This window comes from Tupaia chinensis, unplaced genomic scaffold (assembly GCF_000334495.1).
Source record: "Tupaia chinensis unplaced genomic scaffold, TupChi_1.0 Scaffold000436_1, whole genome shotgun sequence".
In the NCBI taxonomy this organism is placed as follows: Eukaryota; Metazoa; Chordata; class Mammalia; order Scandentia; family Tupaiidae; genus Tupaia; species Tupaia belangeri.
In genome coordinates this window covers 1,199,080-1,213,691 of record NW_006159941.1, presented here as the reverse complement: position 1 = coordinate 1,213,691, position 14,612 = coordinate 1,199,080, and the positions used below count along the sequence as shown (strand labels likewise).

Below are 14,612 nucleotides of genomic sequence, written 5' to 3'. Positions count from 1 at the left end.
CTGACGTCCGTGCCGGCGCCTACTGTTCCTGCTCCTGCTGCTGCTGCTGCTGCGCGCCGGGGGCGTGAGCCCCCGGGGTTGGCTTTAAGTCTTAAACAGAGTTTTCTCTCTCTCTCTCTCTTTTATTTTATTTATTTATTTATTTTTTGAAGAGGTTTTTGCTATTGGGCTCGTGTGCTTGCCAGAAAGACAGAGAGAGACAGAGAGACAGAAAGCAAGAAATCACTTCCCAGGGGGGATGGCCACGGTGTAATCCCTTCTCCTCCATTCTCCTCTCAGTATCTTGGGCATGCACGTACACACACCTGGCATGAGTTTAATCCACCTGGTCTGAGACTCGACTGCAGTCGACTACATGGGGGTCCAGCAACATAGCCATTAAGTCAACTGCTGCTCCCCAAAGTTCTCTTAACATTTTAAAATATTGATTAATTAAAGCTAAAACTGCCTTTCTTGAAATTAAAAAAATATTAAAAATACCTATTTAATGACCACAGTAAGCTATATAGCCTCAGCTAGGTAATATTTTGTAGTATATTCATTCTACTCATGTAAGCTATGATGATGTTCAGTGAATGAATGCAAAATAAATAATTAAGAAAAGAAAAAAATAGAATTACATACATCCACATATACTGGTAGCTTATGAACATGTACAGAGAACAATAACAAAATTTGTTTAACAACTTTTTCAATGCAAAACTGAGTTCTCTTACTAGCAGACTCTCCCAATTTTTATAAAATTTAAAGACCTTCAATAGGAATAACTAAAGCATGTAAACTTAATAGCAAGAATCATAAGGAGGACTCACGGAGAACCAGGCAGCAATGCTCCCATAGGTCGGTGCTTAACATTGGATTTATATCTATTTAAACCAATTTTATTATTAATTTTTAAATTTATGTGGACTGCATTGGCTATTTAGCATGCAATTTTGTCAAACATTTTCCCGTTTTTAGTTAATTTTGGCTTAACAGTTTTTTTTTTTTTTTGAGAGGTCTTTGCTATAGGGCATGTGCACTCGCCAGACAGACAGAGAGAGACAGAGAAACAGAAAGAGAGAAATCACCCCCCAGTGGGGATGGCCACGCCGCAATCCCTCTCCTCCATTCTCCTCTCGGGATCTTGGGCACGCATGCACATGCGCCCGGCATGAGTTTTTTTAAGCCACCGGGTCCGGGACACAAACCACGGTCAACTACGTGGGAGTCCAGCGACATAGCCATTATGCTAACTGTTGGTTCCCTGGCTTAACAGTTTTGAAAACCAGTCAGTTTTTATAGAAAATGAAAATTTTACCCAGTTAAATGATTCGATTTTAGAAGCCTGTACTTGTAAGAGTACACCTTCTTTCCATTCTCTTTGTGAATTTCTTTAAGGACATAATGTTAGGATTATAGTCATTTGTAAAAAGCTTTTAGAAAAGTGTCAAACAAAGCAATTACCCATTGACCATAGTTAATGTTCTGATAAAAATTTACAACTGACAAAGATATTTGGTTATATACCAGTTTAACATAATAAGCTACAACATGACCAACAAATATTTTACTAGAAATTCCTGGGAATTTAAAATTATTTTGAAACACAATACATATATAGACATACAGGTATATAATATATTCATACATGTAACTTAAATATAATGCCAAAGAAATTACAGTTGCTTAATTTTATAATGCTTTCCATTTTTGCCCAACATATAAAGAATAAGCCTGATTAGTTTAACATTTTCCTTTTGTATGTTCCAGAGGGAGTGGCAGGGAACTAGGATTCCTGCCTGTTGTAGCCAGCTGATGGGCACAACAATGCTCCTAGCTTTAGGCTCATAAGATATTGTTTCATCTGGACTGGGGAGGCCATTGCAAGCAGTTGTATTACCACTGGGGGTTGATGACTAGCCAATCCCAAGGGGTTATTTTCCATCCAGATGTTGGAAAGTGAAACTACTTGCCAGATAAGGATTGTTTTGATGCTGTCCCTGAGTCCCCCCCCGCCCCCATAGGAGATATTCTTCAGTGAGAGGACAAGTTACAAGGATTTTAGAATAGGGTAGAGATAGGGACCAGCAGCTGGTGTAATGGCTATGTCGCTGGACTCCCATGTAGTCGACTGTGGTTCGAGTCCTGGACCCAGTGGCTTATGTTGGGCACGTATGTGTGTGTGCCCAAGATCCCAAGAGAATGGGGGAGAAGGGATTGTGGTGTGGCCATCATCTCCCCTGGGGGGTGATTTCTTGCTTTTTGTCTCTCTCTCTTTCTGGTGAGTGCATGTGCCCTATAGCAAAAACCTCTTTAAAAAATAAGAGTAGGGTAGAGATTTTTGTCACTGGCTGTCAGTAGAGAGTAGTGCTCTTTCTCCAGCAAATGAGATGGTAGCTTTTAGTTTCCAGAGAAGGTCCCTACCCATAAGATGGTATGGGCACTCAGGAAAAACTAGGAATAAGTGAGTCACAGTATTATTTCCCAAGTCTATAACTCTTTCTGATGTCCAGGGGCAGAGAGATGATGGTTCTGTCACTCCCTGGATGGAGGTCTTCATTTTTGTAATGGATCTCATTGGTATGGTTAGAACAAAATAAGCTGCACCAGCATGCACAAGTATCAACCAAAACACTAACAGGTTTTTCCCCCACTTGGAGAGTGACCGTGGGCTCATGGGGGCTTATTGGAAAAGAGCCCCAGCCTCATCAGTCTTCCTGTAGGTTGATCACCTTCTCTTTTTTCTCTTTTCTGGGGATTCCCTTGCCCAGTGCCCTCTTTCCCCACACTGTTTATATTGATTCTTTGTTAGGATTTCTTTCCTCTTCTCTACTCTTTTGGGTTATTTCACCTTTGTTGGATTCTCTCACGATAACTACCATGACCCTGGCCATTTTCTTAGTTTGTCTATTCTCCATAGGGTCCCTCCCATTAAAGACTTTTGAGGAATTTCCAATAATTGAGATCTTTTCATCCCTCAAACCCTTCTAGCTTTTGGAGCTTTCACCTAATATCTGCTGTGGATTGGGCCACTAAAGCTACTTTAATAGCTCTCTGATTTTCTTGGGCATCTGCACTGACTGGTGTATATTCTTGATAAGCTTCATATAAATGCTCCAGAAAAGTAGCAGATGATTCCTGGGGGCCCCGAACAACCTTGGTTACCTTTGACAAATTGGTGGGCTTATGGGCAGCTGCTTGAATTCCTGCCATCAAAGCATGGCGAAAAGTGGCTAATTCCTCCCTTCCCCCAATGATATTTGAATCCCAGTCTGGACAGGAGGAACGAAGGATTCTCTTTATCGTATCTTGGTTTTCCTCTAGTATTCCTTCTTCTGGTCTCAAATTTTTCAAGCTTCTTCCATAATCCTTTCCCTCTCTTCCGCTGTAAAGAGGGTCAACAAAAGTCATTGGCAATTGTCCCAAGTTAGGTGATTAGTGTAGAAAACAGATTCCAACAAATGAGTGAGTGCTTGAGGTTTCTCTGAGAAAGGGAGTTTTTGAGCCTTCCAATTGTAGAGGTCATTGGTGGGAAAAGGGACATACACCAAGAAGGGGTGACCTCTTGGCCCCTCTTCTGTTGGAGGAGCCTCTCTTAAAGGCTAAAGTTCCCCCTGTTTAATTGGGGTTGTGGTTTTTCCTTCTTGTGTCCTCTGCCTCCTGAGATCTGCTCTGGATATGTGGCTGTGAGAAAGGAGCAGCAGAGGCAGCCTCTTGTTGATCTCTGTTACCTTCCTCTGGATGGTGCCTATTGAATTGTAAGGGGGAGAAAGATCTGACTCCTTGGGCTCTGATTGTAAGACAGGAGTGTATTTGTTCGATTTTCTAAGGGGGTTTTAAAGGAGCTGTTCTGGCCTCCCATGATTTCTGAAAGACAAGTATGCTCTTTGGTATTTTCAAGGGGGACTTCTGCCTCTCTCAGAGTGCAGGTGAAATTCCAGAGGGCTGAGACAACAGAAAACTCTTGGAATCAGGGACACTGAAGGTGGCTGAGATGAGGTCAAGAGAGAACAAGGGAAGATAGGGCTCTCAGTCAGATGGAGGTGAACTAGAAGAAGGCAGACTGGGGCCCTGGCAAATTCCTCCTGATAACAGAGGAAATGGATTAGGACAGGAGCCTTATAAAGTCCTGTCAAGAATCCAGCAGGGGGAACAGCAGTTAGCGTAATGGCTATGTTGCTGGACTCCCATGTAGTCGACTATGTTCCAAGTCCTGGACCCAGGTGGCTTAAACTCACGCCGGGCACGTGTGCATGTGTGCCCAAGATTCCGAGAGGAGAATGGAGGAGAAGGGATTGCAGCGTGGCCATCTCTCCTGGGGGGGGTGTGATTTCTTGCTTTCTGTCTCTCTGTCTCTCTTTTTTTTTGGGGGGGGGAGCACCCTTTAAACCCAAAAAAAAAAAAAAAAAAAAAAAAAAAAAGAATCCAGCAGGCGTGTCTACCCAAATTGCTTGCTGACAATGCATTTCTTGTGCCATAGCATGAGATAGCAAGGAATCTGCAGAAGCTTCTTTCCTAGGACTTTTCTCTGTGACCTTTTTAAGAAACAGAGGACCCAGCTTCCAAGGCCAGAGGGCCCTGCTTGTCATGAAAGAGGAGTAGTCCTTCCCCACCTTGCTCCCAAGATGGTGATGTTAGACTAACAAGGGATGGGTGCCCCCTTTGAGGAGGTGACCATTCAGTTGTTCACCTGGCCACGTCCCTCGTGGGAACTTAGGTGCCTCTCTCTTTTTTTTTCTTAATCTTATTTTATTTCACGTTCTTTTATACATTCAATCATGTCATTTAGTTTGCAAAGTAAATATTCCAACATGTTTACATTTGTTGCTAGTCCAGTTGTTAGTACTGTAAAGTTAACTTCAACAGATAATACCCCATTTCTTTGTCCCATTAATGCTTTAGCTCTCCATTTTTCTCCTTAATGTCCTTCCTCAGACTCTGTTCCTTCACCATGCTCTTCCCACACTGTATCTGGTATTCAGAACCATTTACTGTGTTTCTATATCCTTTAGCCATTCAGTTTCAGTCATAGAGTGCAGAAACTCAGTATATATTAAGTGGGGACATACAATGTCTCTCCTTCATAGCCTGGCTTGCTTCACTCAGCAGTAAATCTTCCATATTCATCCACTTTCTGTCAAAAGCCAGGGTCTTGTTGTGTTTTATGGCTGAGTAGTATTCCATAGAGTATATGTGCCACAGTTTTTCAATCCATTCATCTGTTCATGGGAATTTGGGTTGGTTCCATGTCTTAGCAATTGTGAATAATGCCACAATAAATATCTATGTGCAAGTACTTTTCCGATTAAGAATTATTCTGTCCTTTGGGTAGATACCAAGGAGTAGGATTGTTGGGTCATATGGAAGTTCTGTTTGTAGATTTTTGAGAAATCTCCAAATTGTTCTCCACAGTGACTGGACCAATTTACATTCCCACCAGCAGTGTAAGAGAGTTCTCCTTTCACCACACCCCTTCCATTCTCCTCTCGGGATCTTGGGCACGCACGCACACGCACCCGGCGTGAGTTTAAGCCACCGGGTCCGGGACACGAACCGCGGTCGACTACGTGGGAGTCCAGCGACACAGCCATTACGCTAACTGCTGGTCCCCCGTTTTTTTTTGTTTGTTTGTTTTTTAATCATTCTGACTGGGGTTAGGTGGTATCTCATTGTTGTTTTGATCTGCATTTCCCTTACAATGAGGGATGTTGAGCATTTCTTCATATGCCTTTTGGCTATTTGTATGTCATCCTTAGAGAGTGGTTTTTTCAACTCATTCTCCCATTTTTTCATAGGGTTGATCATCGTTTTTCAGAACAGCTACTTGAGTTTCTTGTGTATTTTGGTTATCAGTCCCTTATCTTACGCATAGTTTATAAAAATATTTTTCCATTCTGAGGGCTGTCGATTCACACTAATTGCTGTGTCTTTTGCTGTGCAAAAAAACACAAAAAACAAAAAACTTCTTAGTCTGATGTAATCCCACTTGTCTATTTTAGGGAGTATTGACTGTGCTTTAGGGGTCTTATTTAAGAAGTCTACCCAATGTCTCCCAGAGTTTCCCCAGTGTTTTCCAGGAGCAGTTTTATAGTTTGAGGTCTTAGGTTTAGATCTTCAATCCACCTTGAGCTGATTTTTATCAAAGGTGAGAGGTAGGGGTTCAGATTCATCTTTCTGCAGGTGGATATCCAGCTTTTCCAGCACCATTTGCTGAAGAAGTTTTTCCTTTTCCCAGTGGATTGACTGATAACTTTTGTCAAAAATAAGTTGACTGTATGTTTGGGAGTTTATTTCTGGGGTCTCTATTCTGTTCCATTGGTACACATGTCTGTTTCTGTGCCAGTACCATGCTGTTTTGATTAACACAGCTTTGTAGCGTACTTTTGGGTCAGGGAGTGAGATGCCACCCACTCCACTCTTCTTCTTCAGGATTGCTTTGGCAATAAGAGGTCTTTTATGTTTCCAGACAAATTTTATGATTGTCTTTTCTAGATCTGTGAAGAATGTGTCTGGTATTTTGATTGGCATTGCATTAAATATGTAGATTAACTTGCATAGAATTGCCATTTTAATTATATTAATTCTTCCAATCCAAGAACATGGGATATCCTAACACTTTTTTGTGTCATTTTCAGTTTCTTTTTTTAGCTTCTTGTAGTTTTCCTTGTGGAGGTTTTTAATTTCTTTGTTTAAATCTATTCCTAGGTATCTTATACTTTTTGTGGCTATGGTAAATGGGATTACTTTTTTTAGTTCTATCTCAGTCTGCCTGCTATTTATATATTGAAATGCTATAGATTTCTGTATGTTTATTTCATATCCTGCATCTTTACTGTTTTCATGTATTACTGCCTGGAATATTTTCATGGATACCATTGTGTCTTCTATGTACACAGTCATGTCATCTGCAAATAGAGTTTCACCTCTTTTCCTATTTGAATAACTTTTATTTTTTCCTCTTTTCTGATTGTGTTGGTGAGGACTTTGAGTACTATTGAAAAGGAGTGGAGAAAGTGGATATCCGTGTCTTGTACCAGTTTTTAGTGGAAAAGTTTTCAGCTTTTCTCCATTCAGAATGATGTTCGCTATGGGTTTTTCATAGATAGCTTTTATTTTGTTGAGAAATGACCATTCTATGCTGATACTGCTGAGAGTCTTAATCATGAAGGGATGTTGTATCTTATCAAATGCTTTTTCTGCATCAATTGAGAAGATCATATGGTTTTTTATCTTTCTTCCTGTTAATATGGGGTATTACATTTATGGTTTTGTGTATGTTGAACCAATCTTGCATTCCTGGAATAAAACCTACCTGATAATGATGTATAATCTTTTTTATAAGTTGTTGAATACGATTAGCTAGTATCTTGTTGAGAATCTTTGCATCTATATTCATCAGAGATATTGGTCTATACTTTTCCTTCCTTGTCCTGTCCTTATGCGTTTTAAGGATAAGGGTGATGGAGGCTTCATAGAATGATTAGGGAGAGATTCACCCTTTTGTATCGTTAGAAATAACTTGAGCAGAATGGGGGTTAACTCTGCTTTGAAAGTTTTGTAGAATTCAGAGGTGAAGCCATCAGGACCAGGGCTTTTCTTTGTTGGGAGGTTATTTATTACTGATTCAATCTCCTGGCTTGTTATGGGCCTATTCAGACTTTCTATATCCTCCTGGTTCAATCTTGGTAGATTATATGTGTTCAGGAATTTGTCTATCTCATCCAGATTGTCTTGTTTCTTGGCATATAGTTGTTCATAGTATCCTCTAATGATGTTTTGTATTTCTACTATGTCTGTTGTTATACTGCCTGCGTCATTGCAGATTTGATTTAACTGGTTCCTTTCTCTTTTCTTAAGAAGTCTCGCTAGTGGTATATCGATTTTTTTTTCAAAGAATCAGATTTTATTTCCATTTATTTTCTGTATAGTTCTTTTATTTTTTATTTCATTTATTTCTGCTCGTTATTTCCTTTCTCTGGGAGATTTTGGATTTTTTTTTTTTTTTTTGCCGTTGCTTTTCCAGTTCTCTGAGACACGATGTTAGGTGATTTATTTGCCTTCTTTTCATTGTCTTCTTATGTGCCCAAATTGCTATGAACTTCCCTTTTGTGACTGCTTTAGCAGTGTCCCAAAGGTTATGGAAACTCATGTGCTCATTGTCATTGGCTTCCATGAATCTTTTGTTTTCAGTCTTTACTTCTTCAGTAGTTGTGAAGTCATTCAGGAGTAGATTATTTAGTTTCCATGGGAACTCTGGTGACTCTTAACTTTGGCTGGTAGATATAAACCCTCTGCTTAGGCTGAGACCACAGGGAATGAGATCATCATCTACTCCCAGAACTGCCCGTAGCTGCATGAGGTAATCACGGAAGTGCAGGTGAGGACCCACTTAGATTCCGTAGTTGAGACCATGGAGTCATGAACACAGTCACACAGTCACTCATTCACCATCACACAAGAGACTAAAATCATTCCCTCCTGCTAGTTATACAATTAAGAAAAGAAGAAAGACAAAGAGATCAAATTTAATGGGATGAAGATCTTGGAAAGCTCTCTGACAGACGATATCAGTAATCTACTGACAGATGTCCTCAAATGAAGAAGACAAGGGATAGAACCAAGTGATTTTCTAGGAGGGTTTGGAGGAAATATTTAAAATGACAGGATAGCAGAAAGGGCCCATAAAAGAGAACTCACTTATTGGGGGAACTTAAGTCCCTGAGATTTAAAATGACAGGAAAAGCAGAAATGGCTCATCAAAGAGAATTTACTCATTGGGGGAACTCCAACCCCAAGCCAATGAAATACACTGCTAGGTATTGTCTACCTAGTTCCTCTTTCCAGCAATCTGAGTGGAATCTGAGTAGGGGTTCTTTAACTGCATCCAGTCATCCCTGGACTCTAACCAGGGGATGCCCTCCATGCCAACCCTGAACTCACCAATTTTCCAGTCTCACAAAAGAGTTGAAGAAAGATAGGAACATCATAAGAAAAAGGCATCCAGAGGTCTTTTACTAGTACTTTACAATTTTGAAGGAACAGTTGGTGTCTCCTGCCTGGCCATCAATAATCCTGAAAGGTGGCTATTGGGCCCTGGGAAGTCCCAGGTGGTGCCTCCCCTAGAGATCCTTCAGGTATTTGGCAGCCAATCCAGGTGAGGCTGCTCTCCTTGGATGCCTCACACAAGTACCTATAGGTACTAATCTCACTAGGGCCTCCAAATGTTGCAGTCAAACCAGTGAGAAATTACAGGACATCCGGATATAACCACATTATTTGAGTTTTATTGCCCGTGGCTTATGGGAGGACTTATGTCTTTCAGAGACCCTGCAGCCCCAAGTGAAAAGAGAGGGGTGCTTACAAAGGTAAAAAATCACGATGATTTCTGGGATGACATGGTGATTACAATGGAAAATGAGGAGAGAGTAGAGAGGAAAGGGAGTTGGGTTGTTTTGCAAAAGCAGTTACAGAAGCTAAATCAAACAGGTTAATAATTTCTTTCTTTTTTTTTTTTGAGAGTTTTTTTTTTTTTTTTCGCTATAGGGCACGTGTGCTCGCCAGACAGACAGAGAGAGACATAGAGACAGAAAGTGAGAAATCACCCCCCAGGGGGGATGGTCATGCTGCAATCCCTTCTCCTCCATTCTCCTCTCGGGATCTTGGGCACGCACGCACACGTGCCCGGCGTGAGTTTTAAGCCACCAGGTCTGGGATGCGAACCGCGGTTGACTATGTGGGAGTCCAGTGACATAGCCATTACGGTAACTGCTGGTTCCCATAATTTCTTTTTTTTTTAAGAATTATTTTTTATTTAACTTTATTTAGTATTATTGTTGTTGTCATCGTTGTTGTTATTAGTTTGATCAGAGAGAAAGACAGAAAAAGAGGGAAAGTGAAAAAGCAAACTACTGAATCCAGGACTTGAACTGGTCGGCCATGTGGGAGTCCAGCACCTTTAACCACCACACCACCTGCTGGCCCATAGGTTAATAATTTCTAAGGGCACTTTCCAGACATTTGTTTAATGGTCCTCATGGCTCTAGGCAGGGTTCTGGTGATAGGTAGTTGCATTGCTAAGGAACATCTAAACAAAAAGGTTTCTGGATAGTTAGCCATGACAGTAAGAGTATTAATCACTATGTTTATTCTGGGCAAGAGGAGGAAGCAAGTCTAATATAAATAAAGTTCAGATGAAGGTGTTTCTGTTTTATTATACCTGTGTTTAAATTTTCTGTTTAATGGGACCAGCAGTTGGTGTAATGGCTATGTCGCTGGACTCCGTGGTTCGAGTCCTGAACCCAGTGGCTTAAACTCACAACAGGCATGTGTGTGTGTGTGCCCAAGATCCCGAGAGAATGGAGGAGAAGGGATTGCGGTGTGGCCATTTTCCCCTGGGGAGTGATTTCTTGCTTTCTGTCTCTGTCTTTCTGTTGAGCGCACACACCCTATAGCAAAAACCTCTCCCCGGCCAAAACAAATTTTTTTCTGTTTAATACTCTTCCTATTAAGCTCTTCTTAATACATTAAGATATACCCAAAATCAAGGCCAAAAGTATAGAAAAGCTAGAATTGTAACCAATAGTTTCTTAATTTCCAGAATATTCAGTTTCCAGTATACCAGTTCCTTAATAAAATTTGTCTAATGACTTTATTCAAAATCAGTGTATAATAGTCTTCACAGATAAATACACCAACTTTGGTTCAAATCTCAGTACACAAATTGCCACCTGGGTGACTTGGGTCAAATAATGTGATGGGTCTTCTAAAAATTAATGGAAAATGTGTGTTAGGCTCAAACTATGCATGGATTTCAAATTTTTTACACCAAAATAAACTGATACTTCATTCTTTATTTTTCTACTAATTTTCCCCCAGTTTTTGCCATAGGGAGCATATTCTCACCAGAGAGAGAGAAAGTGAGAAATCTCTCCCTAGGGAGATGGCTATGCCACAATCCCTTCTCTGTTCTCTTGGGTATACACACACACACCTGGTGTGATTTTCATACTGCTGGTTCTAGGACTCAAATCACAGTTGGCTGTGTGGGTGAACAGCACCTTAACTACCATGCCACTTTCTAGCTCCTTCTGTGAACTGTTTAAGTTCCCTTGTGTATGTCTCCAAGCCTCTGTGCCTTCATGTATACTACTGGAATATTAGTATCTGTCTGGAAGGATGAGATGATTATTCAAAGTACCTGACATGTTTGTGGGTGGATGTGTATACAGGTAAAGCCTTTATAGCATATAGTAATTTAATATTAGTAGTATTATTCCTAAAACATATATTTTGTTTGTTTGTTTCATAGATGCTGCTATCGTGGTCTCTTGCTGTGCTATTTCTTGGTCAACTGTTGATTATCAAATAGCTTTAAGAAAATCTTTGCCTGATAAAAACCTCTTTAAAGGCTGTTGCCCTAAAATCACATATCTCTTTTATAAGTTGTTTACATTATTATCTTGGATGCTGAGTATTGTACTTCTTCTATTCTTAAACATTAACATTGCTTTATTTCTGTTATTATTTCTTTGGTCTTTAGGTGTAATATGGGCATTTAAAAAGCAAACTCAGTTTTGTACTTCCAAAGGTATGGAATTGTTATACAGGATTGTTGTTGGATTCATTCTTGTGTTTACATTTTTTAATATTAAGGGACAGAATACTAAATGTCCAATGTCTTGTTATTATATTGTAAGAGTACTAGCCACACTGGGGATATTGATTGTGTTCTGGGTTTTCCCACTCTCTATTTTTAATTCAGACCATTTTTTACCTATTAGTATCACCATAGTTCTTACTTTTATCTTTGGAATTATTTTTCTTATTGTTTATTATGGCATTTTTCATCCAAACAGAAATGAAGAAAGAAAATATGATGAAGTTGATGGAATGTCAGTTCAAAGAGAGTGTAGAATGAGATATTTCCTAATGGAATAAGCTATTCCTTTATAAGTATTTTCTTATTTTGTATTTCATTGTTTAGTAAAGAAATTGTTATCTCATATGTGTACTGTTTCTCTTTTTTTTTACATTTAATCAGTGTACATCTTTAAACATACAAAATGATTTTTCCCAGCATGAATACATTGTATATTAGTCTAGTTAGAGATATTACCATATACATTATCATCAGCAGATAACTTTCTATATTTGTGTTAAATGTTTTGTTTTTCCTCTAGTGCCTTCCCTTCCTCACCCTATTGCCTACCCCTCGCCCACTGTCTGTAGTATCTACGGTTGTTCTCCCTGATAGTATACCTTCTAATATTTCAGTTTCTGCCATAGAGTGTTGACATTTGGTATATATTAAGTGGGGACGTACAGTACTTCTCTTTCATGGTCTGCTGTTTTTCGTTCAGCGTTAAATCTTCCATATTCACCCACTTTGTATCAAATTTCAGGGTCTCATTTTTTTTTTTAAATGGCTAAGTTAAATGGACCACATTTTTCCATCCATCCATCTCTTTTTGGACATTTGTGTTAATTCCATGTCTTAGCAATTGTGAATAATGTTGTGCAAGTGTTTTTTGAACTGAGTGTTTTCCTATCCTCGGGTAGATACCCAGGAGTGGAATTGTTGGTTCATGTGATAGTTGTATTTTTAGCTTTTTGTGGAACCTTCATATTGTTCTCCATAATGTCTGTACTAATTTATATTCTCACGAACAGTGTAGGAGGGTTCCCTTTTCACTGAAGCCTTGCCAGCACTTACTACTTTTTTCATTAGTCATTCTGATTGGGGTTAAGTGATATCTCATTGTGGTTTTTATTTGTATTTCCCATACAATAAGAGATTTTGAGCATTTTTTTTGGGTACGCTTTTTGGTCATTCATATGTCTTCCTTGGAAAGATATCTGTTCAACTCATTTGCCCATTTTTTAATTGAATTATTATTTTGCAGGCAAGCTGCTTAAAGTGTTGTCTTTTATTTTTGCCGCCTTTAATTTGAGATTAGTTCTGGTACATTAATTGTGGATATTTAAATAAATTTCTGATTTTGTTTTAAAAATCTTGTGTTCTCAGAATCAAGTATTTGCCTATTACCTGGTAAAGCTGTCATCTTGAGCCTGAAATGGAAGAAATAATCTGGCTTATGTAATTTGAAGACTGGAATTGAGCTTATCTTCAATTTTTTCTTTATTGTTACTGAAATAAAATTTTGGTACCTGTTTTGGAGAACTTCAAAGTGAAGAGAAGAGCAGAATGCTTCATTCCTTTCTTTTTCTTTTCTTTTTCTTTCTTTCTTTCTTTTTTTTAACCTTGATTCAGCACATATATTTTGAGTTGGGGACAGGTTGAGTAGAGAAAATGAAAAAGATAAGAAATAATGTAAAAACAACTTTTTTTTTTAGAAGTGTTTGTCTTAGGGAGCATGTGCTCACCAGAGAGAGAGAGAGACAGAGACAGAGAGAGAGAGGAAAGGTGAGACCCTCCCCCCACCAGGAGGATGGCAATACCACAATCCCTTCTCCATTCTCTTCTTGTGGGACACACATGCACATGCACCCAGCATGAATTTCAAACCACTGGGTCTGGAAGCATGGTCAGTCATGTGGGAGTCCAGTGATGTAACCACTACTCCATCTGCTGCCCCCCAAAAACAAATTTTTAGTGAATATTCACTGTGCTCATTTCAATGAACTCTCCAATTCAGTAAGTACCAAAGAGAATTGGTATATATTTGAGAGGATTGTGAATTTTATTATTTATTTATTTTCTAGCTTTTCTGAATTAATGCATTCTTTTAAAAATGTATTAATAACTCAATATCAATGAAGAGGTCAAGATATTATAAGAAGAATAGACATGAAGGTAAATGGATAAACATAGACTTTTTTTTTTGGAGAGATTTTTGCTATAGGGCGCGTGTACTCACCAGACAGAGAGAGACAGAGAGACAGAAAGCAGGAAATCACCCCCCGGGGGGATGACCACACCACAATCCCTTCTCCTCCATTCTCCTCTCGGGATCTTGGTCACACATGCACACGTGCCCGGCATGAGTTTAAGCCACCGGGTCTGGGACTCGAACCGCGGTCGACTACGTGGGAATCTAGCGACATAGCCATTACGCTAACTGCTGGTCCCGATAAACATAGACTCTTAAAACAATTAGCTGACCTTTACCAAAAGAACAAGGCAGGTCAACATAGACATTTTTTTCCCCCCTAAAGGGCATGCATGCTTGCCAGAGAGAGACAGAGAGAGAGAGAGAGGAAAGTGAGAATACATCTCCCATGGTGATAGTCATGCCACAACTCTTTTTCCTGTTTCTCTTTTTAGGATTTTGGGCGTTCACACACATGTACCCAGCATGTTTCTCAAACTGCTGAGTCTAGGATTTGAGTTGTGTGGTTTGCCATGTGAGATCCAGCTGCCTTAACTACCATGCTACTAACCATGCCTTTTCTCTCTCTCTTTTAAAATTTGCTATAGTGCTTATGTTCTTGCAGAGAGAAAGAGAGGGAAAGTGAGAGAGCACTCCCTCCCACATGGGACAGTCATACCACACACTCCTCCAGTTCTCTCTTTGGAACTTTGGGCACAGACACACATGAGCCTGGCATGTTTTTTAAACCCGTGGGTCCAAGACATGAACTGCAAGTTGGTCATGTGGATTCCAGCAGTG

General features: G+C 39.7%; 1 protein-coding gene across 6 annotated transcripts in view; it reads left to right on the top strand.

The window, feature by feature from the left end:
- XKR9 (XK related 9) overlaps positions 1 to 12,013 on the top strand; it is a 58,957-nt gene extending 46,944 nt beyond the window's left edge. For all 6 annotated transcript variants that reach the window (XM_014590360.2, XM_014590359.2, XM_027774449.1 and 3 more), the window contains one exon: positions 11,291 to 12,013. In XM_014590360.2, coding sequence (XP_014445846.1) covers positions 11,291 to 11,919 — 629 coding nt within the window. In that variant the 3' untranslated portion in view covers positions 11,920 to 12,013. The remainder of the gene's footprint in view (positions 1 to 11,290) is intronic.
- Positions 12,014 to 14,612: the final 2,599 nt, after the last annotated feature.